We start from the raw sequence: 26,271 nt of genomic DNA, 5'->3' as shown, positions 1-26,271 counted from the left end.
GATCGATCCCAAAATCTAATCAAATGGTCCCCGGATAATAACCAATCATCCCACCGAATTTCATGCGATTCGGTTTAATACTTTTTTAGTTATGCGAGTAACACGCATACAAATAAATAAATAAATACACGGCGATCAAAACATAACCTTCCCCATTTTCAATGCGACGGTAATAAACCCTTTTGATTGCCCTGAACTTTGGAGTCGTGCTCTTGGGTCCTGTTTTTGAGTCCTGACGGTGTGTGGTGGAAGCTACTGGAACCAGGGAGGATGTGTTCAGCCACAAGACGTTTGTTTCATCATCCGGATCCTTTCTCAACAAATGTACATCAGTGAAACACGAGTTGAACTGTCGAGTTACCTTCATCAGGTGCTTGTTGACCCATTTCGTGAACGTCTTCTTCTGAACCCGGTCACGTTCATCTGTGGAGAGACAGACCACGGTCAGATGTTACAAAGTCACAGCTGATGGAGATCGTTTCTACTCAATATTTCCATTCATGTCAGCAATCTACGGAAATTATTTTACAGGTACCTAAAACTTAGATGAATAATCTAGTGCAGTCAAAAGAGTATTCATGTGAACGCCCCGTCAAGTGAGATACAAGTCTCTCACATGCAAATAGTTTTTGTTCACATTGTGAAATTAATGGTTAGCAAGAGGGGAATTCAAAACTATTGAGCAATAGCTTCCAAATGTTTACGACCTCTTCAGAGGGAGCTGCGCCTCACGGAGCTGCGTCGGGGAACGTTCACTTCTCCCATGAGAGGCCAGAGGCCCGAGGCGGTCAGACAAAGCACAAATAGCTGAAATGACCCTTTGTGACCTCACAGAGGGGTCTTGACCTCCGGGTTGGGAACCATTGCTGTAAAAAAGACGGCCGGCAGTGAACATCCAGAACTACAATTCCCACATCTGATGAATATCTCTTCTCCCCGAAGCCCGAAAGGCAGAAGGTTGAACACGAGGCCGTCGCACGTTGCTCTCACGCCGGTTGAAAGTCGGTCCGCCGACACAAAGGAATGGAAAGGTGTCGCGGTCGTCAGGGGAGACGCGCCGACAACCCTCCGATTAGCACCTCGACGGGAACACGTCCCAACTCGCACGAGTGAGGCCGATAGAGGCTCGGCTCCTCGGTCCGATTGCTGCCAGCAGGGCTGCGCATACCAGCAGGCACACGGTGAGCATCGGTCCCCTCCTCAGCCGGTCACGCCTCGCCTGAGTCGCTTCAATAAGTGATGAGAGCGAACCGAAAAGGGAGGTGAAGAGGGACCCGGTGTGAGGGAACCGTGAAGCCGCGACGTTGGGTTTGCGTATCGGTCAAACGGCACGAGGAGGACTGAAGGGAACGGAGAGCAGAGGAAGCCGACGCCCACGCGGGGTGGCGTCGTGTCGCTGACTTTTTTTTCTTCTTTTTTTAAAGAACAACCTCAGAAGCAGATAAATCCGTGAAGTTAATAATAAGTTGCGCGTGAACCAATCTGCTGACATGTCAGCCGCCGCTCCGTTGTTCACCGCCGACCTCGGACAACATTCAAAAACTCAGACACTTTTAAGATGAGGCGAGACATCGTGAGGTTGAATCCCCCCAAGAATTAAAATTAAAACCGTTATTTTCTAAATAGGCAGCCCGTCATCAAACCTGGCGAGTGCTTTGAGAGCCAGATATCGTCAGTGATTAGCAATAAAAAGAGGAAACGGCGTGATGCACGAGGGGGCGTGGCCCGTTTCATTCAGCAGATTCAACCACATTCACGCCAGAGAAGACGGACGCGTGATGGTTGCCACCACACAGACGAGGCCTCGCGGGCCACACAGCGTAAAGGGGACGTCTACCTTTCCTGTGGTCCTTGAGCGCCCCCTGATCGGGGGCTTCCTCTATGAAGACCCCGTCGCTGCCTACGCTGTCGGAGGAGTAGTTTCTGAATCTCCTCTGCATCGCCATGGCGGCCTTCTCTCAGATCAGCGACGCGGCAGCAGGTTGAGAGACGTCTGCTGGATGAGACGGACACTTCTTCTTCTTTCCTGAGACACTCGGGGTGGAGGATCATGTTGATAAGTGGGAGTGTTCAGGCCACACATTTCATTCTGACTCCCTTCTTTTCCTCCTCCCTGTGCACGTCTCCAACATCCAATGCTGCAGTTTCTTTTTCTTTTTTTCCCCCCAGCAGCTCTTGCAGAATGCCGTGTCAGAAGCTGTCACTCAGCGTGGAAACAGTGATCTATGGGAGGGGAAGATCCCTCCCCCGGCCCCGCCCTGCTCTGCACCCACCAACACACACCTCACAAGAGACCCTCACCAGAGACCCTCACCAGAGACCCTCACCAGAGACCCTCGCCAGAGACCCTCACAAGAGACCCTCACTAAAGACCCTCACCAGAGACCCTCACTAAAGACCCTCACAAGAGACCCTCAGCAGAGACCCTCACTAAAGACCCTCACAAGAGACCCTCACCAGAGACCCTCTGCACGTGCAGCTCTTCGATAACGTCTCTAAGTCGACTTCCCCGTTGGATCTTTAGTCACTTTGCATTCGACGAACAGCTAAAAGACCAAAAGAGGTTTTCTTCTTCTTCTTTTTTTTAACACGTTGCATTTATCTTACTATACTCCGACTATTTAGGAACATTTTCAAACACATATTTTAGATGAATTTCCCAAGCTATTTCAAGAACAGGCTATTTTCTCGTAAAAGAGCACACTTTCCACAGCTGCCCTCAAATCTGTTTCATTTAAAAAATAAATCCTGCTTGCAGCTGCTGTGCCAAACCATAAATCATACCAATTTCACCAACATATAAAAGCGACTGCAAGTCTCTGAGAGCCAGTTGTCATCCTCTGAGAGACGTTTTATCAGATCGTAACCAAACCCGCACGCAAATGGAAGGAAAGTACATTTAAAGTTGGAAAATGATGGACAATCATGGAAAAATAGAACGCTACACATTTAAGAAAGAAACATCTGTACGCTCCTTCAAGTCAATTTCATCAAGGGCATCGGAAATAACGCCGGGAAATGACGACGGCATGATTTGTGGAAGCACATCTGGGGCGAGAGGTCAGGCTAATGAGTGAGAACAGGAGCTTTAACTCGGGTCGTCTTAGGAAGCCGGTCCAAAACACAGAGTCTCTGAGAGAGGGGGGGGGCGTTGGCTGATTTGGACCAAGCTGCACAGAAACGGTCCGCTGGAGCTCGTTAACCCCAACCGAGCTCCACCGGCGGCTCGGCGTGTGGCCGGAGGCCTCGGTGGAACGCCTGTTCCTCAACACGGAGGGGGGAGCGCCGTGGAAACCGGCGTTCGCGGCCAGTTCTCAACACGGAACAATCACGAGAAGAAAAGAAAAACCTCCAGCGTGAGCGTTCCTCCACCATCGGGACACGATTACGTGGGGGGGGGGGGGGGGCTGGCAGCGAGGGCCGGTTTCCATACTCGGGCAGCGAGAGGAAGAAAAGAAGTCTTCATGGACCTCTGGCGGGAACGACCGGCGACGCCAACATTTAAATTCTCTCGTGATCCATTTCCAATTTGGAATAATTCGCTTCCGTTGGCTTCCAGAAATATAAAATAGTTCTTCAAAGAGCTGCAGAAGGTTCCTGTGGCCGGGGGTGGGCTGGACGGGGAGTGGGACGAGAATAAAAGGAGAATTGTTTCATCTGCTTCATGCAGTGAAACTCTGACTGTGAACAGAAGGTTGTGCATTCGGCCGCCGCCACCCCCCCCCCTCCACATTCCGTGCGGATGCCGACTCCAGACGGAGGAGGCTTGTCGGGACTCGTGTGTTTGTGGACGCTGAGCCGTTACCAGCGGATTAAAGTCTCGACACAATCAGAAGCAGTTTGAATTATTTTTCAAAAGTGGTGCAACTATGTCACGGATAAACGGCCTGACTGTATTTCTTCATGGAAAATGATTTCTCCCTGCTTTATTCATAGTTTTGTTACTATGGTATTGTTTTTGTTTCTTTATTTGTTTATGCGTTTGTTTGTTTTTTACTTCTCTTCATACACAGAATCAGAAAATGTATAATATGTGTATGTGAGATTCTGAACACAAATAAAATATAAATAAAAAAATGTTTTAAAAAAATTTATTTTTGATTTATTGACTAAAAAAACAAAATTTCCTGTATTTGTGTTGATTTGTTGTGATGCCGTGGCCCCGTCAGCGAGGGGCCCTCAGAGGCTGCAGCCCGGGGCCCGCTCTCCGTCTCTGATGACCTGAGCCTCGGAGCTGAGCAGAGGTATACGATGAGAGTTCAGTCAGAGCATTCCTGAGGGCGCCCGCCCTTCTCGCAGTAAGAAGAAGAAGAAAAACAACCGTATGCATCTTAAAAATGTAAACGTTCTCCGCCTGTTGCTCCGTGCGAGCGACGGCATGTGGCGTCGGTCCAGAAGACAGGAATGTGCGGCGAGCGGGTCTCCATCGTGGGGCGGAGCTGGCGATAAAGGAGGCGTGGAAGCATGCAGCACGACCAGAATGAGACAGAGCTCCGGCTGTTATGATCACTGCCAGGAATGTGTCAACAAGTGAACTCAGGTGCTGATGGCCGACCGGGAGGAAAGAGAAGAAGAGCAGGGTTCTTACACATTTTGACCGATGGATGATTTCCAGGACTTTTCCATGACTTTAAAACAAATGTCCATGACCAAACTGAAATCTCGGTATAAACATAAAAAATGTAGAACATGTTGCGTATCGAGAGCGTACGCCGGCTTATATTTTAAGCGTCTTTCTTTAAAAAACATTATTTCAAACTCGGCGTGAATGAACATGTGATTATAACACATTTCCATGACTTTTCCCAAACTTTTATGATTTAAGTTTTTTCCATGACTTTTCCAGGCCTTGAAATGACCATTTTACAATTCCATGACTTTTCCAGGTTTTCCATGACCGTACGAACCCTGGAAGAAGCTTCGCAAGATGCAGATGAACAGCGGACCCCATAAGTCGTCCTCCGAGTCGCCCGCATTATGTCTTTAGGCCTCATGACTCAAGAGTATCATTTTCGGGGAGAAATATCATGTAATTAGCCGGAACTAAACTTGTGGTAATTGGAGGACAGGGTAATTGCTGGATGTCGATCTTCAGGTGGGAAGAGGAGCCGATGAGGGAGAGGAGGAGGAGGAGGAGTTTGTCTCCCTCTTCTGTTTGAGAGGCAGCACGACTCAAAACGAGGAACGATGATGATGATATAATGTCTAACCACAGCTGACAACCCTCTGTGGAGCGCGTCCCACAACAAGAGCTCCGACTACTGTAAAGGAAGACCACGGTCCCTCGGGGCCCTGTGCTGTTGATTTACGCTCACGTTGCCATGGCAACGCAGCACACACACACAGAGACACAGAGTTCGCCAGTGTGCTGTTTCCAGAGGAGTGGTTTTGGCCTTAAACCTCTGGAAGAAGATATAAAAATACTTTTCTCAGCAGCAGTCGGACGTCACAGGAACACAAACGTCTGATAAACTTCAGACGGTTCTCTTTGAGACGCGATCACACGCCAAGGACCGTCAGCTCCAGAGCCTCCGGCACACACTGGATACGGAGTCATTGTTTGGGGATTCAAATGTGAGCAGTGACACACCAGCCTTTCTTTCTCCAGGAAAGATCATCACACACACACACACACAGACACACACACGCGCACACTCCTTATCGACTGTTCAAACTCCATCACGAACAACTTTTTTTTCATTACTCATTAATATGATTATCATTTCACATTATTACTCTTCTGTTAAAAACATTAATCATGTGGTTTATTAATATCACCATTAAACATGTTTTATTTGAGAAGCTTAAATCAGAGAGGTTTTTTTGGCATTTTTACTCACAAAAGTGTATTTTTTTAAATAATTGATTAATTATCCCGATTGTTGTTTTCTGTGATCACCTCATCGATTAGTCTCAGTGTCTCTGTGGGGTAATGTCACCACCAGAGTGCTCCTTGAAAATGTTACTAAAGTTACTGGAACAATAATCTATACTTAAAAAAAAAAAAAAGAGAGATTTGCTCAGAGACGCCCACTTTGTCTGTAATTTGTTGTTGGATTGTGGGTGGCGGCATGGAAACGGTTAACATCGTCCCCACCCCCTCTAGACACACACACACACACACGCACACACACTCCCCACCCCCCACCCCCACTCACACACGCTCGTATTACCGGCGCAGAGCGCGGAGCCGCGGCCGGCCGGACCTACCTGCGCAGCACATGCGGCTGTACAGATGGGAGCCCACTTCTGCGCAGCTCATCTCGTGGATGTAATTCGTCCGTCGGTAGAACGTCACGCCGCCGCCGCCGCACCAGGTCGGCGCGGGGGCGCGCATCGCGTCCTCCACCTTCGCCATCCTTGTGGGTTTGTTTGGGTCGCGCGTAAAAAACAAAACGTAGCGCGCGCTGGACTTCCCCGGAAAAAAAAGAAAAGAAAGCGCGCCCCCTCTGATTCTCGTGAGTGGGACCAGCCCTCAAACAACTTCTCTCAGTCCGAAGCACAAAGAAACAGAAACACACACACACACACACACGCACACACGCACACACACACACAGACAGTGTCAGGTTGCAGACACGGTGTCCCTGGCCCGGCCCACTCGCGTTCCGCTCACTGAGCCCCGCGCCGCTCCATCCTCCGCTCCGTGCGCCGCGCAGCGCGTTAAAACGGTCCGTGTCGCCCGGGAGGAACGCGCCCCGAAATAACCGGAGTGGACTCGACTGCCGGGGACTCTCACGCGGTCCTTATTCTAGCGTGGCCGACGTCTCCATGACCCCGAATGCGAAACCACGGCAGAGAGACTTCTGGGAGGACACATCGAGCCCATTGTCTCACTGGAGGTTTACAACAAAGGGCAGAGTGCAGCTCGAACGTTTGTCACTGTAATAAATAATTACAACCCCCCCCCCCCCTCCTCCTTCCCTCACATGTGCAACAGCTGTTGGTCATAAATAACCTCAGGAATCTGGTTTTACTAAGACACACTGATGATATTGGCTGATGGTAAAGTTAAAGCGGCGTGCAGTCAGTCCACCTCTCACCTCGACTGTAACTTAAACAACTAGACGAGAGCAACCAGAACCACACTCCACTTAAAGGAACAGTGGTCCGTAGCTTCTGGCTCACAGAAGCAGGAAGTGTGCGTCCACCGTTTGATTATTGGACATTTGTGTCACTACATTTGATCGTTTGATGAACTTTTACATTGTTTCTGTAAATTGTCAGTGAAAGGAAAAACTGAATAGCCGTTTATTATCTTTTGATGTGATATTCAAAGTGGGGCCGATAACTTTAAAGCCTGTATGGGTCACCACCGCCGCCTGTGTCCACAACTTACTTCAATGCACACATATACACACATTGTAATGAAATAATGACATTAAAGCAACGTATCGAAAATAAACGTGTCTCGAATCTTTCAGAGAATAAAAAGTGTCCTGATGCTTCGTAGAAGTCGCTGCAGCCTGTTGTTGTTGTTGTTGTTTCACTTTGAGGCCGCAGTGGGCCTCCCTCCCTCCTCAGGTCTGTTATGTCTCAGTGAACGGGGACGGCGGGGGGAGGAGTCACGGGCCGTTCTGAATTATTAATTGTCCAAGCAACAGAGAGCTCAGATTCTTCTTTAAAAAAGAAAAGGTCCCGAGGATAACCCACAGACCTCCTCCTCCTCCTCCTCCTCCTCCTCCTCCTGCTCCTGCAGTTTGTTATGAGCGTATCCAGGATACCGTGTCGAGTTCACGACCGCGAGCGGCCTCCATGTGTGGCCCCGTGTCATCTTTTTTTAAACCCTGGCTCTGGGTGAAACCCCTTCTGCCTACTTCCGCCCTTCCCGCCGTCTCAAAGGCACCTTGTGTCACCGCTGCAGGTGTTTGGTGCCGATCAGACGGCCGCGCCGAGGTCGACGGCGCCCCCTCCCTCCCGGGGTCTGACCGCATCACTGGAGACGTACCGTCTACACTCTTCAAATGGAAAGGGGCTGGAGGTTTTGCAATGCAATGTTTGCCCCGGATTCACTCACCGCCGCCCCCAGGCGACCTTTGCCCTCGAGCCGTGCACAGCTTACAGAGAGCACATACGAGGAGACGAGGAGACACTTTCTCATTTATTTTCTCGTGATTCTTTACGATTTGCATATTAACCCTCCTGTTACCTTCAAATTTACTAATATCTTTTACCCTTCTTGACCACAGCAATTAAAACCTCCAGAAAATGATTAGAATTGTGTGTGAGGAACTTTATGTTTGTTTGTTGACGACCTAAACAGCCCTTTAAATAAATAAAAAAGTTGATATTTCTTATATGTTTTACACAGTGAAAAACAGCCTGGGGTCAAATTGACCGATGCGTACAAGTTGTGTTCAGGACATTGAAAACATATCATCATGCGAATGTTATGTTTCCCCAGTTGTCCCCAATAAATTAGGAAAAGTCATGAAATATAAAGCAAAACATTTTTTGTCAATCATATTTTTAGAGACGTTAAACATTGAATGGGGTCAAATTGACCCCAAAGGTAATAGGAGGGTGAAGCGATTTCATGGGCTTTTAAAAAATATATCCCCAGGCAAGTCCGTGTTGTGAGAAGTACTTTAGGCATGTCCTCTACGGCTCACTGTCTTGAAAGGAATTGTTCCGTTTGACCACTCGGAGCGACCGGGGGCGGTACGCCGCCCGGAGTAAACCGAGTATTAAAGCTGGACTTCTTTCCCGTGCGGGCGAAGCCGGTTAGCCGTGCGTGACTCCAGGCTACTTTCTCCGCCTTCTTCCTCTTCCTTGTGCCGGATTATTTTTGCTGTTCGCCAAACTGGTTTGTCAAAATACTTTCAGAGATAGGAAAATACGGTTAGCCTTTATGGACACCTGTAAGTCAGACATCCTATAACGTGTCGCCAGCATGGGTGTGTCTGACAGCTGCTCTCCACCAAGCTGTGTCAACAGTAACAAACCATATGTAAAGAAGGTCCTGTGCTGCAGGTGTGTGGAGGTAACCTTCAGGCTACTTCTTGTTCAGAGGATATTCTGAACGCGCTAACGTTTACCGATAAAGAGGAAACCCACAAACACAAACGCAGAGGAGTCCACGGCAACGCAACACGGCTCAGACCGAGAGGACCAACCAGGTCCTCACATTACAGCCGGCGTTTACAGGGTTAACAGCAACATCTCCATTCCACAGGAAACCCAGACGTGTGAGTGGGAGTAAACGAGAGAGAGAGAGAGAGGGGAGGGAGAGGGAGGAAGCGAAAGAAGGAGTGTGTGGAAACACACGGAACGGGAGCGAGCGGAGAGACGACGGACGGGAACAGCCGGCAGCAAACTGTTTCCCGACAGAAAGCGTTGACTTCCCCGTGAGGGCGGCCTCTCCTGAAGGAGAGAGAGAGAGCGGCGGTGACTCGCCCCGCCGCCGCCAGCTTTTCTTTTTCTTACCTTGCTTCTTCCGTACTCTCCACCGCCAGACAAAGATCAAGGTGACGACGTGGCCCACGACCACGAGGGCCGGGAACACACTCTCAGGGGGGCCGGCCGGCATCGGGCCTGGTGCGGAGTGGAGACTGACGACGGACACAACGGACTGGGGAGGGCTGGGGGGCGTGGGGGGGGGGGGGGGAGGTGAGGGAGGAAGAGAGAGGGCCGGGGGGTGGAGAGGTGTGCGCGCCTAGGGGTGTGGTGCCATCCCGGACTTTAAAAACAAGCGACGCAGCCAAGTCGTCCGTGACATTCACAGTAGAGAGAGAGAGACGGAGAGAGAGAGAGAGAGAGCCCCCCCGCCCCTCCTTCTCCTCTTCCCTGTGACTCAGCCCGCTGGAACAAGTGGCCGGTCTCCCTCCCGCTCCCTTTCCTCTCTCCTGTCCTTCCCTCCTTCACGCCAACAGTTCCTCTCCTGCCACTACACACTCTTTCCTCATTATTCAAAATGTCACTTGTTCCAGAAGCTGCTCGAAGGCGTGGAAGAGAACTTGTGCGCTCCACTCCGCTCTCTGCAGCCTGTCGGCAGGAGTTAATAAATAATACACGAGGCTGTTTCATGGCACACACACACACACACTCCACTCAGCCTTGATGATAAGCAAACGGAGCGAGATCCGCCTTGAGACGGCGTCAAAGTTTCCAGACTCTATCCATAGGATTTTATTTTCAGTTATTTTCCATCCAGATCCTCTCAGCCCCCCCCCCCCCCCCCTCATGTTTACACTAAAGACACGCTCCTTTTTCCCCCCTTCACGCAAGAAAACCCACCACCCATCAATTCATTCTCCACATGAGACTTCACTACGTCGCTGTAAACGCTTCCATATGTTTGTTCAAAGTTTCCCAGAAACAATAATTAGCTGTTTTAACACCAGACTCTTCCCTCGGATTTAACCCTTTTACGACCAGAGGCCGCTTCAAGCCCGCCCCGGTGCCCTCTGACGGCGTCGCTCCACACATTTTCAAACCTGTTGTTCAGCTATATTTACCACCGCCGCTCTCCGGTCACCGTGAATCCCCCGGAGCGTTTCACCCCTGCAGCCGACGTGTTTCCTCATAGCTGCGAGGACTGGAAGCCCCTTGACATTTGGTGGATCGCCTCTGATAAGAACGACGTTCACTGCTGAAATTCTCACACACACAGACACACACGCCAGATCTCGTATGTGTACGGATTGAAAAGCCCTTTGAGGCAGATTTGTAGTTTTTTGATATCGGGCTATACTAAATACACTGAATTGAACACGCACGCTCGCATCACCGTCGAGACGAAATACAACTTCTCTTGTCCCTGCATATGTCAGATCATATGATGAGGGGACATCACTCTGTTGGTGTGCACTCCAAATAGTGTCACGCGGCAACCCGACACCGGGTCACGCTGCGGCGGCTTTAGCTCAGTGGGGTAAGAGGGCCGTCCTGCAACCGCAGGGTTGTGGGTTCGATCCCCGCTCTCCCCATTAGCTGCAAGTCGAAGTGTCCTTGAGCAAGGCACTGAACCCCCAGTTGCTTCCCGGGCGCTTCACCGCAGCCCACTGCTCCTTAATAACTAAGGATGGGTTAAATGCAGAGAACTAATTTCCCCTTGGGGATTAATAAAAGTGTATATTTTATTTATATTTAAATGCCACGCGGCGGCGGAAATAGATGAAGCGAGCCGAAAAGAAGCAGGAACGGACGCTGTGGGGGGCGGTGGCAGAGGAGCGTCGGCATCTGTGAAACACTTTTTTGAGTTCATTATACATTTGAAGTTGCCGTGACAGTCGAGCGGTCGGGGAACGGAAGCTCTCCCTCAAAGAGGCTGATTGTCATGTCATCTCAGGAGAGCGCTCATGTGATCCCAGTGTCAACCAAATGTCCCCCAGAGCGTCAGAAAGCGGGAGCCCCGGTTGTCGGTCAGTGAAGTCTGGGCAAAGGGAAAACACCCAGGAGCCACACACACACGTCTGGAATGAATTAAATCCACCACTCCTCGGTGGGAGGAGCCGGCCCCTCCCACTCCGCTCTCATGGTATGCGTTTGCTCAATGATTTCCCGCATTGTGACACATGCCCTGCACAAGGGCAATAAAGCCCAAGTCCACATCTGTGGAGTGCACGTTTCTCTTGATTTCAGATAAAAAACGATCTCAATCTCTCGTGACACAGATTTACCAGGTAGGTAAACAACGACAGCAACGTTCTTAATTTTGCAATCTTCAGAGGAGCACGAGACGGTGATGCCGGGAGCGGCCCTGACCTCACACGGCGTGCAGAGGGCAGGGCCGTTAGACCTGCAGCATCCCTAAATGCACCGGCGTAGAGTTTTAAAAGTGAAACAGAAGCGAGCCTACCGTTCGTCGGTCCGGGGCAGAAGCAGCAGCACAGGTCCATCTCTGCTCTGCGTCTGCACAACTTTTAGAGGAAACGCTGAAGTGCCCGGGAGTCAAATCTGACCTCCCGACATTGTGTTCTGGCGAGAGGGGGGCGTGCTGGGAGAGCAGGCGAGGGGAGAGAGAGAAAAAAACAGACGGAGAAAAAAAGAGAAGAGAAGAGAGAGAGAGATCCGGAGGCTCGGCTGTGGAAGTGAGAACTAGACGGCGGGGAGAGTTTGGACTTCATTCGCGAGGCTTCCTCAGTGGAAACAGCGTCTCGCCGCTTTCTGACGAGCGCTTCTGGATGACATCCATGCGCTGGAGGGAGAAAAAAAACTCCCAGGGACATATTTTATGAGAGGATTTAGACAAAGAGCGGAAAGCGTGATTTTTTGCCAGCGAGCTGCTATAACAAAGGCTTCTCTGTGTGTATAAAAGAAATGACAGTTAAAATACGCACCCACATCCGCAGGATATCACTCTTTATCACACTAAAGTCACGGACCCAAAGGTATTAGACAAGCTGGAGGAGTTGACTGATATTCATCATAAATGTATTGCTTCATTTAATCATAAAGATGATGGTTTAGTTGTGATTTAAGAACATTAACAGAGCACTACTCCATGTTCTGCCCCGTCGCAGGAACTCTTATGAAACACGGAGATAAACGGTGCTGGAGAAAATATTTGTTTTGACATCTGGATTGATGACCGGTTAAAACCAGACAGCAACATGTGCCAAACACTCTCTCCAAATATGAGAACTATGTTATGTCCGGCTGCAGTTAGTTATCACTATTTACAAGCCTGCAGATAACCGAAAAATAACGAGCGTCCCGACCACGCTGCGTGTGGTCAGTGCTGCGTCTCTTCAAGGCCTCGTATCGATGCAGCTGTGCCCGCTGAGCCCACCCAGTGCAGCCCGTCAGGGGCCGACGCCAACACTTGATACCCGACGCTGCCGTGCAGCGTGGGCGTCTTCACGGCGGGAACTGTCATCTCCTTCACTCGTTGTCTCTAGATAAAACACATCTGGGATCAGGAGCACAGCGACACAAAGCCCTGGGACACGCCCACACCGGCTGCATCCTCCCCGCTCCCCTGCGCCGTGGAGCGCTTCTGTGCCGACACCTTTTGGCGAGCAGGCGGAACTGTTTGCGTCCTACCTTGGCCGCGTTGGATCAACGCCTCCATGAAGTCCCTCGTGTGACTCGTGTCCGTCGCGGCTCCGGCGGCCGGTGGCTCTCTGCGAGTGTGTGTGTGTGTGTGTGTGCGCAAAGACACTGCCGTCTGTTTAAATGTTGGAGTTTATGTGCTCTGACACTGAAGGGCAGATGAAAAGGTGTCAAATGCCACATGTTCTCATGCTTCGCCCCCTTCTTGCGGCGGCACGGGCCGGAAAGAGCCGAGGGCGGCTGGACCGGGCTCGCGTTTCCAGGCCGCTCTGCTTAGTCACACGGCAACGGAAAAGTTTGCACGTCGATGCGGAGCGTGGAGCTTTATTGTGCGGCTCGGGCAGAAACGCTGCCCGTCATCGAGCTGACATTCTGTGTGTCGGTGTTTACGGGTAGCTCCAGGAAACGCTGCTTGTTCTGCAAGACCACGAGAGGATGAGCGGACGGTCCGAGCTCAGGAGGAATCACCGGATCACTTTGTCCCCAGCAGATGGCAGCAGGACGGCCGCCGGTCACTACTGGGCAACGTCAACAACATCCACATGTACGCGTTACATGGAGAATTAGATCTCAACACATATAACTAGAACGGGCACTCGGTAGAGCGCATACCTTCGCATATCACAAGATTGGGCATTGAATTATCCACATTTTGGCATTAGTTGCATGCCAATTGGATAAAAATTGACCGTGCTATGGTAAAAAGATGTTGACCTTTTCATGACCTTGACCTTGGCCTTTGACCCGATCGATCCCAAAATCTATTCAAATGGTCCCCGGATAAAAACCAATCATCCCACCAAATTTCATGCGATTCGGTTTAATACTTTTTGACTTATGCGAATAGCACGCACGCACGCATACAAATAAATACACGCCGATCAAAACATAACCTTCCGCATTTTCAATGCGAAGGTAATAAGAATGTTTTCATCCCTCGGCGTCATTAGAGCTGGTCTGCAGAGCGATGAGGACCACGGGGTGGTGAATTCATCAGGACAGACTATAAATAAAGAGGGTGACTGTCTGTCTGTGCTTGTGTAAAACAGATGTGGCGTCATAAGTGTCGGGCAAGTAGGAAGTATAAAAATACGACTTGTTGCATCCTGTAAAAAGAGATCTAGTTGGCAGTCTGGTCGTTATTTAGCTGTATGGAAAATGACAAGTCCATCACTTGTGTTGCTAGAAGATCACATTATCCCGCTCTGTACCGCCCAAACACAAGCAGTGCCCATAGCAACACCCAGAGAGCTTCTAATACAGACGGATGAAGAGGAGGATGAAGAGCTCGATAAAGCTCAAACCTTCCAGGGAGTCGAGCCTCGTGGTCGTCAGGGTAACAAGCGGACCCTCTGAAGGGACCGCCTCAAGCCTCCAGTCACTCGCTTGCAAATATTCATTTAAATGTAATTGGTGAGAATGAAGGACAACAAATAACGTAGGTTTAGTTCTCACATCAAAATATTCAGATTGTATGAAAAATATATAATATATAAGACATTTTAAAGATATAAAAGTAAATACCCATTTCCTTTACAAATCAACAACCTACATTGACTTTTAGGAATAGAAATGTCACAACTATTTTAATCTAATGTATTTTATTTAGTGTCAGAAAAATATATATATATATATATACAAAATATAGATATCAGAAAAATGTGTATATACGTGTATGCACATAGTTAGAAGCTTATAATTATCCACGAACATGCATACGCTCATACATATACATCTGCCATCATCAATGTATTGTTTCTTGAAATAAAAAATGTAATTAAATAATTTTAAAAAGCTCACACACGCATAAGCACTGTATTTTTATTTATTTATTTTTATTTATTTTTTCTCAATACTCTGACTTTATGATGTTGTGTCCACTGTTTCGTCATCCTCTAGGTGTTATTGTCTTTTGTCTTATAATAATAATATTTTTTTTAAAAAGAAGCTTATAATTATCTTTTTTCATGGCAGACTTTTCTTTTTTTCACATTTTTGTGAGATGGTCATAAGAAAATCATTCTGGATTTCAGGCCTTAATTAAATGAGTCAACATTTGTTTTCCTCATTAAGGTTATTATCTTATAAATGTAAACTGGAGGCGTTGCTCCTCTCTCCAATGTCGTATTTTCATTAGTCGTGTTAGAGAGCACTCGTAACGTTACATCCTGATATATGAAAAGATATATAAGATATCCCAGAGCGTATGAGAACGCCGGTGTACAACGGATGCTCTGTCCGAAACACCAGGTTGAGCGAATCCAGAGGAGAAAGATAAAGATACATCTGATAGGCGCCCACACGCACACACACACACACACACAACCTGCCACCACGCACACACAGCGCTGTGGTGTTGAACATGTCAGTGAAGCGAGGGTCGGAGTGAACAGCGCTCTGTGTGTCGAACTGCTGAAGGCGTCCAATAGACGCCCAATCGCCCATGATCTCTGGTCTTCACACTTTATCCTCGGCAGTCACAACCAGCCGACTCAGCGAATGGAAAAGCCGTTGTTGGAGCTATTTAATTTGACATTTGTATTTAGGTTTTATTGTAAAGTAATATTGATTATTTATTGCTTATTTAGGTTATATTTTGAAATGTTAGTTGTTTCTTATGATAGTTGTAGTTTAGTTTTAATATATTTAGTTGTAGGTTCACTGATTGGGTAACACTGGGCACCTGTGGTTATATGTAGAGGTGGGTAGGCACAGGACCAGCATGCACCAGGGTGACCAAGTGTCAACATTTTGATTGTTTTTTATTTTTTGGTTTCAGAAATAAATTATCAAAATACTAACAGGCCGAAATGGACAGTACTTTCTTCTGCATGCGTCAACACCAAAACCCACAATTTATCTGTGGCGGTTTGATTTATATTTTTGTTTGATTTCGGACGACAAATGGCCACTACAGCCGTCAAGTCGTTTCTTTTTCTTGAGAGGAGTCGACCGAGCCCAGTTGACTCCTCTGCTGCTCGTCCTCCGCTGTTTCTTTCCCTCCATCAGTCGAGCTGAGCCCTCCTGTCATGAGGATCAGGCTGATCTCACGCTGCAGAGCCCTCTGCAGAGCGCATTGGGAGTCCCCGCGTGGCGCCGAGCGGAGAGGAGCGATAACGGAGAGCCTCGTCAGCGTTTCGTAATCCCCTCAATGAAAATCACCTTTGACCCGTTTGTCTCCCAAAAGGAATGCGAGGCAGATTCCCTCCTCTGGTACCTGAACACATCTCTGGGAGTGACGGCATGCGGTGAGGCCTCCAGCCGGTCTGGGTCACAGTGTTAGTTCATCATTCCTACAGGTTTTTACATGACATGTCATTTAGCGGACGCTTTTATCCAAAGCGACTTACAATAAGTGCATCAACCTAGAGTACAAACTAAGAACAACAAGAATACAGGAAGTAACATTTCCTCAACATAGTCGAACTACAAAAGTACCACAATAAGAGCCATTTAAGTGCCAGTGAAGTGCAAATCTGTGTTTTAATCCAGATAGTCGGAAAAGATGTGTTTTCAGTTTCATTAATCAAAACCCACCTGTTCAGAACCGCTTTTAATGTGTGCTCTAGTTATTTTTATGGTATAGATTTTGGTTAATAAGGGATTTGTGTGTAGGTCATATCAAACCTATACAAATACAATAGGATGTATTTCGAAGTCGTAGCCGCACCCTTCTGGGACAACTGCACACCTCATACCGACGATGTGCCGCCAGCTCCCTGGTGTTCAGACGGTCAGGGATGATCCACGCGGCTGAGTGGCGGCGGCGTCAGCTCGGTGGAGTCTTGATATTTGGCGTGTTGGATGAAACTCCCGCACGGGAGAAGAAAACATCTCTCACAGTGCAAGAATTCTTTTTGATCCATCTTCAAAACCGGTGTCAGTTTATTGGCTGTAGAGTCTCTCGTCTTCACGTGCTCTTCGTTATCTGTCCTTTGGCTCAGAATCAACCAGAACTGTGGCAACAGACTTTTTGTTTGGTTGCCGATCCCCAAATACCAAATGTAGAGAAATACCTGCCGTCCACCCTCCTCCAGCTGGAGCTGCTATCTGAAGCCTTTACGGCACACTGTACAAATAAACACTAAAAGAATCGCAGATTCATTATCAACCGAATTGAGAGTCGATGCACTCGGAGGAAACTTCTCCAGATGAAGAGCGGCTGAGGAAACGTGAATATGTGTCACCGTGAAGCTGAAGCTTTGCCTGGAGGTCGTATGCAGAGGACTGGAGGTGAAGGAGGCGACGTCAAAAACAAACCCGCTGAAGAGCGCTCTGCATTCCAGTGCAGACGTTACAGCGAGGCACTGAAGCCAGATTGTCGACTTCCAAGTCGTTAAATGCAACTATTCATTTTACAATTTGGAAAACGTAGCGGTGGGAAAAGTACTGGATGGAGTGTTGCTTGAACAGACACACACACACACACACACACACGCACACACACATCTGCTGACTCTGCAGCGATAACAATCGATAACATAACAAACTAGAACGGGCACTCGGTAGAGCGCATACCTTCGCATTTCACAAGATTGGGCATTGAATTATGAACATTTTGGCATTAGTTGCATGCCAATTGGATAAAAATTGACCGCGCTATGGTAAAAAGAAGATTTTGACCTTTCCATGACCTTGACCTTTGACCCGATTTATCCCATAATCTAATCAAATGGTCCCCGGATAATAACCAATCATTCCACCAAATTTCATGCGATTCGGTTTAATACTTTTCGAGTTATGCAAGTAACACGCATACAAATAAATTAATAAATAAATACACCGCGATCAAAACATAACCTTCCGCATCTTCAATGCGAAGGAAATGACAACTAAACACCGTTGAGGCCGACCGCACGTCTTTCTAAGAACCATCTGTCTCTTCCATGTTCATCTGTCTTCTATGTTCTGAGTCTGACATCTGTCCGCCTAATGTAGATGGAATTTATAAATACCTCAAGTACATACTTTAGACTGATTATCTGCGAATGTGTCTTACAAAAAACATCCTCCAGATGTATTAACAAGATGCTGTTTTTAATAATTATACAAGAGGAAACTGTTATTATTATTCAGGCTTATGTCCCGGCGTTCGTTAATCTCTGAACCCATCAGACGTCGGTCTGAGCCTCTGGGGTTGAAGGCTCCTCTTCTAGGGTTCAGCAGGTGAATATCTTCCAGTTCTCGCTGGTCCATTGTTTCCAGTCCGATTCTCGACTTTAGCCACAACAATAGAGCGTCGAGACGAACCTCTGGAACAGAGATCTGCTTCTGAACGCATGACGACGGCAGCCTTCTGCTCACCTGACAGACGGAACCCAAGCCTGCAGTCGTCATAATGACGATGATTCGAGGGGATTTGGGGTCCGGTGCCTTGCTCACGGGCAAAGAGACAAAGTGAAAGGAGAAGTCGGGGGGAGTTTCAGCCGGCGTTGCACAAGCCACTCAGGCTGTAGACGCGGCTCAGTGCAGACGCACGGGGACACGAGAGGTCTTTTGGGGTAACGTGTGTGTGAGCCAGAGTCTGGCCGGACCGACGGGGAGCCTCGGGGAGGCGGTCCAGGGTGTGGACCAGACGGTAGAGAGCATCTAAAGAGGAAACGCCGATCGATGCAGAGGTGAAACGACGCAGCCCGTCTGAGATCACCGAGCTAAAATGGGCGACTTGGGAAGCGGCTAATGGAGGACCGCACTTTGCCGCAGTTGCCGGCTTCGCCAGATCGGGTCATGAGAGCCTCGTGTATCCAGAGGAATCACTCCGCAGAGAGAGGGGAAATATGAGAGTTCCTCTGTGTGTGTGTGTGTGTGTGTCTGGCCACTGCAGTGAGTCATCAAATGACCCATGGCAGGGTGTGGTCGGCCCGGAATGCCCGTAACCATAGAAATGTGACACGCTGTCGAAATATGAGTAAACCCACAAGGCCAGAGCGGCGGTCAGGGGAGATAGCATCGCTACCGGCAACACACAAACAAACAGTTACACTTCCACCTCATGACCGTCACAAAGGTTCAGATGATGGAAACAGAAACAGAAGTGGAGAGAGACGGGATGAAGGGAGTTATTGTGGAGAAGTTCATGTTGCCATGCACACGCACTATGACCTCCAGCCTATAAAACCCAAAACATGAGCTGGTGTGTACGTCCCAGACTCTCATCGCTCCTCCACAGCGTCGTGCAGCTGTTTACATCATCATATCGAATGTTTACACGATGCTGTGATCGACAGGAGGAGAGTTGATTACAACGACTGGATAGAGGCCAAAGGATCTCAACTCTATATATTTTTTTGTATATATAAACTAGAATGGGCACTCGGTAGAGCGCATACCTTCGCATATCACAAGATCGGGCGTTGAGTTATGAACATTTTGGCATTAGTTGCATGCCAATTGGATACAAATTGACCGTGCTATGGTAAAAAGAAGATGTTGACCTTTATCATGACCTTGACCTTGACCTTTGACCCGATTGATCCCAAAATCTAATCAAATGGTCCCCGGATAATAACCAATCATCCCACCAAATTTCATGCGATTCGGTTTAATACTTTTTGTGTTATGCGAGTAACACGCATACAAATAAATAAATAAATACACAGCGATCAAAACATAACCGTCCGCATTTTCAATGCGAAAGTAATAATATGTGTTATATAAACCACGGTGCACCGCACAGTTACACTCCAGCAGCTTTGCTCCATGCGGGCCTCAACCACCCGGCTCCAGGGCTCATTAAAAACACCCCGACTCTCAGACTCTGAACATGTGGAGTTGGACGCCAACTCACTGCCAGATGAAGACGAGCCTGCAGTCGATGAGAGGAGGTGAAGCGAGGTAACGGGTAACACATCCTCTCTGGTGCAAACGGGTGTTGACTGCCAGACGAGCAGGAGCAACAGTTAAAGTGTCCTGAGGGGATCCTATAGATCAGCTCTCATAAACCCGGCCGCGGCAGCGTGAAAAGGAGCTCCTTTAACACGAACCCTTCCACTGAGCTACATCCATCCTCTCCTCTGGCCTCCTCCAGGTCACCCGGCGTTGCACCGCCAGGAGGAATCACGCAGACTACGTGGGGTTTGCCTGGAGGAGAGAGAGTAGTGAAGAAGAGGTCTTGTGAGGAGAGCGCGGATCTGTTTCTCCTGCCTGCGGTGAGGGTTGGCGAGCAAACGCCGCCCGAGGCTTTTGGAGCGTCGCCTCGTGCCAGGCAAGTTCTGGAAAAGGCACAAGACGTTGGCTTTATAACTAACAATTACTGACGTTAATGTCAGGAGGGATGCTTAATCAGAACCCACTCTTCAGCATGTGTGTGTATATATATATATGATGTGTAGGAATTGGAAACTTGGGGTATTTTGAGCTTCAGACTCTGCAACACAAACATTTCTCTCAGCCTAATGAGCGTCCCAGTCCTCCAACAAGTCAATAACTGCCAATTAAACGACTTCCAGACCGATGAGTCGAACGATTCTTATAGAAGTGTTGCTCGGACCAAACAAGTAATCTGAAGACGTCATCTCGGGCTCGGAGACGTTGTCACCAGTCTTTGCATCAACTTCATGTATAAATAATCGACAGAATAAATTAGGCACTAATGCTGCACATAAAGCAAAACCCTCACAAGGAATTACGGATTTAGTTTGAGATACAGAAAGAAAGGCGGGACAGAGGCTCCGCCTCCAGCTGCAGATCAGACGCAGAAGAGTTTGAAAGACATTACGACGAACATCCTGCCGCCTCGTGTGCCACGGCAGCCGAGACCCGGGCTGCCCAGTCAGAACCACCATCAGGGCTGCCCAGTCAGAACCACCATCAGGTCCAATGACAAGCCGTGTTATTCACTTGAAGGCCTCGCCACAGGCGCAGCTGGTGTGCAGCAGGAACATACATGTGGGACCGTGTGTCAGGTCTGAGAGGACCGCCGCATGAGGAACTCACCGTCTCTGTGCCGGCAGACAGAACTCCACCGCTCCGTCACCGGAGAGCCTCAACTCAGACCCACAAACAGATTCACAGGCAGGAACAGACACTTACCTACAGAAAGAAGAAGAGAGGAAACACAAGAGGAAGGAGCAACGTTAGGAACGAATGCAGACTGTTCTCTTTAAAATGCTCTTTCAAATGTTACTGCCTGTAAAAAGACTTAAACACAGGAGAAGTGTGACACACAGACACGTAGTGTGGCTGCAGTCCTTCATGGGCTGAGTGGGCCGGGCCCATGGGAGGAAAGGCTTTTACTGGCATAAGATGCAGATTACTGTGGAGACCACAGCACCATTTAGGAAGGATTAGCAAATAACATAAAGCCCAATATCGATAATAACTCTGTGAACACAAATCTACACCAATTCTGGCAATTCTATCGGCCTGCAGTAGCTTCACGAACACCGCCCCCTGCTGGCCACCTCAGAGAACGCCCTAAAGTCCAGAGCAGCTGCATTTGAAAAGTCGTTAATAAGGAGCCACATGGTTTCAATCCCACAGCTGACTCCTTTACCGTCAAAACAAAGCCTGAAGAGGGTAATCACGACCCACCAGGCGGAGGAAGAGGGGGCGGATGACCAGAGAGGATGTGTCAATTTACTCAGGAAACCAGGGGTTAACGAGATTATGTAATCGCATCAGCGACGTCAGGAGGCCCCTCGGAGCTGTCAGTCACGCTGGTTGAGAAGTCGGACCTCACAAACAGGATGACTCAGACCTTCACTGGGGTGGTGAGGAAATAATCGATACGGCATAGTGTCGTAATATTTTGCGTGGCAATATTGTATCGATACACGGAAGCCAAGTATCGATCCTTTATTATAGAAATTATTGATTTTTCAGTCCACTTGATGGTGCTGTGTGGTCTTTTTGTGAGTTCCCGGGTCAGCGTGATTGGTAGGAAGTTGGTCAAAACAAAAGTGGAGACATCGGAGAAAGACATTTTAAAAGTGCCCTCTGCGTTTAAATCAAACGTCTGGACTTATTTTTTTAAACAAGGAACGGAAGAAACACATGGATATGACACTAGCGATTTGGAAGCAGTGTGGTATGAGAATAAAATACTCTGGGAATACTACAAACATGAGGGCTCATCTCACACACAGAACGTGGACCAATGACGGCCAAGACAATGATAAAGAAAATAACACAATCCATCAAATACTTCTGGTGCAAAGACCTTAATCTATACAACGTTGTGGAAAACAAAGACTTTAGTTACTCAAGACCCTGGAACCCAGGTATGGTGGAATCTCTGAGTCCAGCAGAAAGACTTGCATTAACACTTGGCCGTGGTTTCCTGTGTGACTATAACAATCAGCACGTTATGTCACAGGACTGGCGACTGCTGTCTCATGTCTCAGGACACATTGCAGACCTCCTCCCACGTCCCAGCAGAAAGAGTCTTCTGGAAGGCTGCAGACATCGCCCAGCGCAGAGGGTCGCTCTGACCTCAGCTCCTCTTGCTGACATTCCTCCACTGCCCAAACGTCTTTGAACTGGTTCAGGCCCAAGGCCAGCAGCAAACAGAAGCACATTCCACTTCTTTCAATTTAAGAGTAAATGATTCATTTTATTTCATTTATTTTCAAATTCCCCAGTTGCTGAAGGGGCTGCATGACTTTTTTGTACAAGTTTTATTATATTGTACCCTGACTTAAGTATCAGGATAATATCGTACTGTGACTTATATATCGTGATAATATCGTACCCTGACTAAAGCATTGTGATAATATCGTACCCTGACTTAAGCATCGTGATAATATCGTACCGTGACTTATATATCGTGATGATATCGTACACTTACTTAAGCATTGTGATAATATGGTACCCTGACTTAAGCATTGTGATAATATCGTACACTTACTTAAGCATTGTGATAATATCATACCCTGACTAATTTATCGTGATAATATCGTACCCTGACTTAAGCATTGTGATAATATCGTAACCTGACTTATGTATCGTGATAATATTGTACACTTACTTAAGCATTGTGATAATATCATACCCTGACTTATGTATCGTGATAATATCGTAACCTGACTTATGTATCGTGATAATATCGTACACTTACTTAAGCATTGTGATAATATCGTAACCTGACTTAAGTATCGTGATAATATCGTAACCTGACTAATTTATCGTGATAATATCGTACACTTACTTAAGCATTGTGATAATATCATACCCTGACTTATGTATTGTGATAATATCGTACCCTGACTTAAGTATCGTGATAATATCGTAACCTGACTTATGTATCGTGATAATATCGTACTTACTTAAGCATTGTGATAATATCGTAACCTGACTTAAGTATCGTGATAATATCGTAACCTGACTAATTTATCGTGATAATATCGTACACTTACTTAAGCATTGTCATAATATCATACCCTGACTTAAGCAATGTGATAATATCGTAACCTGACTAATTTATCGTGATAATATCGTAACCTGACTAATTTATCGTGATAATATCGTAACCTGACTTAAGTATCGTGATAATATCGTAACCTGACTAATTTATCGTGATAATATCGTAACCTAACCAATTTATCGTGATAATATCGTACACTTACTTAACCCTTGTGTTGCCTTAGGGTCATTTTGACCCGAATCAATATTACACCCTCCCCCCGCTTTAGGATTAATTTGACCCCATTCAATGTTTAATGTCGGTGTTCTTTCGGTAGTCAACAAACAAACATAAAGTGCCTCACACTTAAACTTGGAAAACAATATTAATTCTAATAATTTTCTGGAGGTTTTAATTGCTGGCGTCAAATTGAACCCAAAGGGTAAAATATGTTAGTAAATATAAAGGTAACAGGAGGGTGAAACATTGAATCGGGTCAAAATGACCCATAGGCAACACAAGGGTTAAGCATTGTGATAGTATCATACCCTGACTTAAGCAATGTGATAATATCGTAACCTGACTTATGTATCGTGATAATATCGTACACTTACTTAAGCATTGTGATAATATCATACCCTGACTTAAGAAATGTGATAATATCGTAACCTGACTAATTTATCGTGATAATATCGTACCCTGACTTAAGCATTGTGATAATATCGTAACCTGACTTAAGCATCGTGATATTATCATACCCTGACTTATGTATTGTGATATTATCGTATCGTGGGACCTCTGGTATTTCATAGTAGAAAGTGAAAGTCCAAAAACAATCTTCGGATTTTTGTGAATGTAGTTCCCAGAGGTCCTTATCCATAGTCAATGAGTGCAGATGGCATCCAGAGTTTAGAGAAGCAGACTGGAGCAGGAGAGCAGAGCAACCTCCTGCTGTGGGCGGGGCAACAGCAGCCAAACCTATTTTAGAATCTATATATGTTTAAGTGGAGCTCTATTTAGAATACATTCACCCCACAGCCGTTTACCAAATGTAACTTTAGGCGTGGTCGATGCCCTCTTCAAAGCCACGAGACTCCTTTGCTAAAAACATCACTTTTACATGGCAGAGCAGAGGAGGTGCTGGCCTCCTGCTGCCTCAGTCCCTGAGCTTGTTTGTGTTTTTAACCCATTGCTCACCCAAAGTCACACAGTACCACAAAAAGATTTACCGATTGAGTCTGCAAGACCGACACAAGTTGAAAGACACGAAAACCGCCAGAAGCGCCGAGAGGAACGTCGGGAGGTTGTTCAGTTCAGGTCTTTTTCAGGATTATGGGAAAACTAATTTTCATACAACCTGCTAGCACAGGCCAAAGAAGAACCCATTAAATGTTGGCGTGGATCCAAATCAGAGGCCGGACACACACACACACACACAGTTTCACATCGGGGAACATTGCGGTGAAGAGCATTTGGCTTCGGCGGAGATCCCGAATGCCCTCGTAGCCATCCACCTTCACATGCGAGTAGTTCTGCCATCTACGGTAACATATCGATTCAATGTAATCTGGGTGGGGCGACCTCTGTGATGTAGTTTCATGCCTCTGCGAGCGGAGTAACGCGGCTCCAGTTCCCCCATCTGGAGTGAATCCTACCCCTGGCCGGGCAGAAACGGGGCGGGGAATCTGAAACGTGGCCACCCTCAGATTCTGCGCAGCTCGAGTAGCGGCCGAAGCTTCTGGATGCGTCTGGAACTGGCAGCGTGACATGTGAGCCCCGCGTCTCTGAGCGCGAGCCGGACGCCACGCCTCAGCAACACGCAACAGACACGCCCGATGAATGAAGCCACTCGACACTTTAAAGAATCGCAATTGTACAGAAATGTGCAGCAGCCACTTCTTTGTCCTCGTGGATCATTTTATGCTGGAACATTTTTATTGATCTGATGCTGGACTGTTATCTGCAAATCCAACAGACACAGATTGCAGGACATTATGGGGCAATAGGGAAGCTAATCATAGAGGGATACGTAATCATCCCCAGGCTTCAGATTCAAATCTAAGCCATGTACGTATCGGGTCATCAGGGAAGCACATAATAACCCTGTTATTAACGATGATGTTATTTCACTTCACATCCACATGTTGTATATCTGTCCAGCTGGACGCTGCGTTCAGGAGAATCAATGCGTCGTGAGGAGAGGGAGCTTCACATCATGACCACTAAGCTGCTTAAAGCTATATTAGCACTGGACAAGTAATATCAAAACATCAATATAATATCATAACAAAGGTCACGCCAGTAGAAAGCAAGCGTGGAAATGAGTTCTGCTGACCCAGAATGACCTGCAGGCCGTGTGGACCCTCTGTGTGTACGTCCTCCTCAGACAGTAACAACTCGGGCTGACCCGCCTGAGCCCGTCACTGTGAAAGAGCTGTCTACACCTGAACATGACACAACTCAAGGTCCTATCTATTATCTGTTATGAGCTGTTCCTCCTGAACATGAATATATGTTTCTGTATATCACTCGTGTAGAACACCATTTAAAATGGACTTTAAAGTTTTGTAACAGTTTAGCTCCACACCTTCCTCTTTGTATCAGTTGTTTTCATCCTGTCTCTCTAACTATCACGTCATTCCAGATCCTGCTTCCCATCTCGTCAGTCCAACTCCCTTCACCTGCCTCTGGTCACTCCCTCGTTAGTCCCTCATTACCTTCACCTGGTCCTCACGCCCTTCTCACCTGTTGCCCATTCCCTCGTTAGTCCCTGTCTACTCAGGTTCCCTCACTTGCTCTTGTCCTCTGCCAGATTGTCTTGTGTTTTCGTGCCAAGTTCTCCAGCGTTATTAGAGTATATTCCTGACCTGCTTGTTCTGACCTCTGACTCTCTGCCCTGACCTCTGACTCTCTGCCCCGCCCCTTTTTGGACT

At 47.6% G+C, this 26,271-nt stretch overlaps 1 protein-coding gene across 12 annotated transcripts in view; it reads right to left on the bottom strand.

Moving 5' to 3' along the window:
• Nucleotides 1-26,271, bottom strand: part of pleca (plectin a) — a 102,278-nt gene that overhangs the window by 39,647 nt on the left and 36,360 nt on the right. For 4 of the 12 annotated variants that reach the window (XM_056413944.1, XM_056413953.1, XM_056413961.1 and 1 more), the window contains one exon: nt 362-423. In XM_056413944.1, the coding sequence (XP_056269919.1) occupies nt 362-423 (62 nt within the window). Of the gene's footprint in view, nt 1-361; nt 424-1,837; nt 1,947-6,210; nt 6,449-9,426; nt 9,518-11,800; nt 11,947-12,987; nt 13,003-26,271 lie in introns of those variants that run through there. The other 8 variants (XM_056414028.1, XM_056414038.1, XM_056413968.1 and 5 more) reach the window with 5 other exon arrangements.

The sequence above is a fragment of the Pseudoliparis swirei genome, chromosome 1, assembly GCF_029220125.1.
Source record: "Pseudoliparis swirei isolate HS2019 ecotype Mariana Trench chromosome 1, NWPU_hadal_v1, whole genome shotgun sequence".
Taxonomy (NCBI): domain Eukaryota; kingdom Metazoa; phylum Chordata; class Actinopteri; order Perciformes; family Liparidae; genus Pseudoliparis; species Pseudoliparis swirei.
Note: the sequence above shows the minus strand (reverse complement) of the source record. Positions and strands in the feature narration are given on the sequence as shown.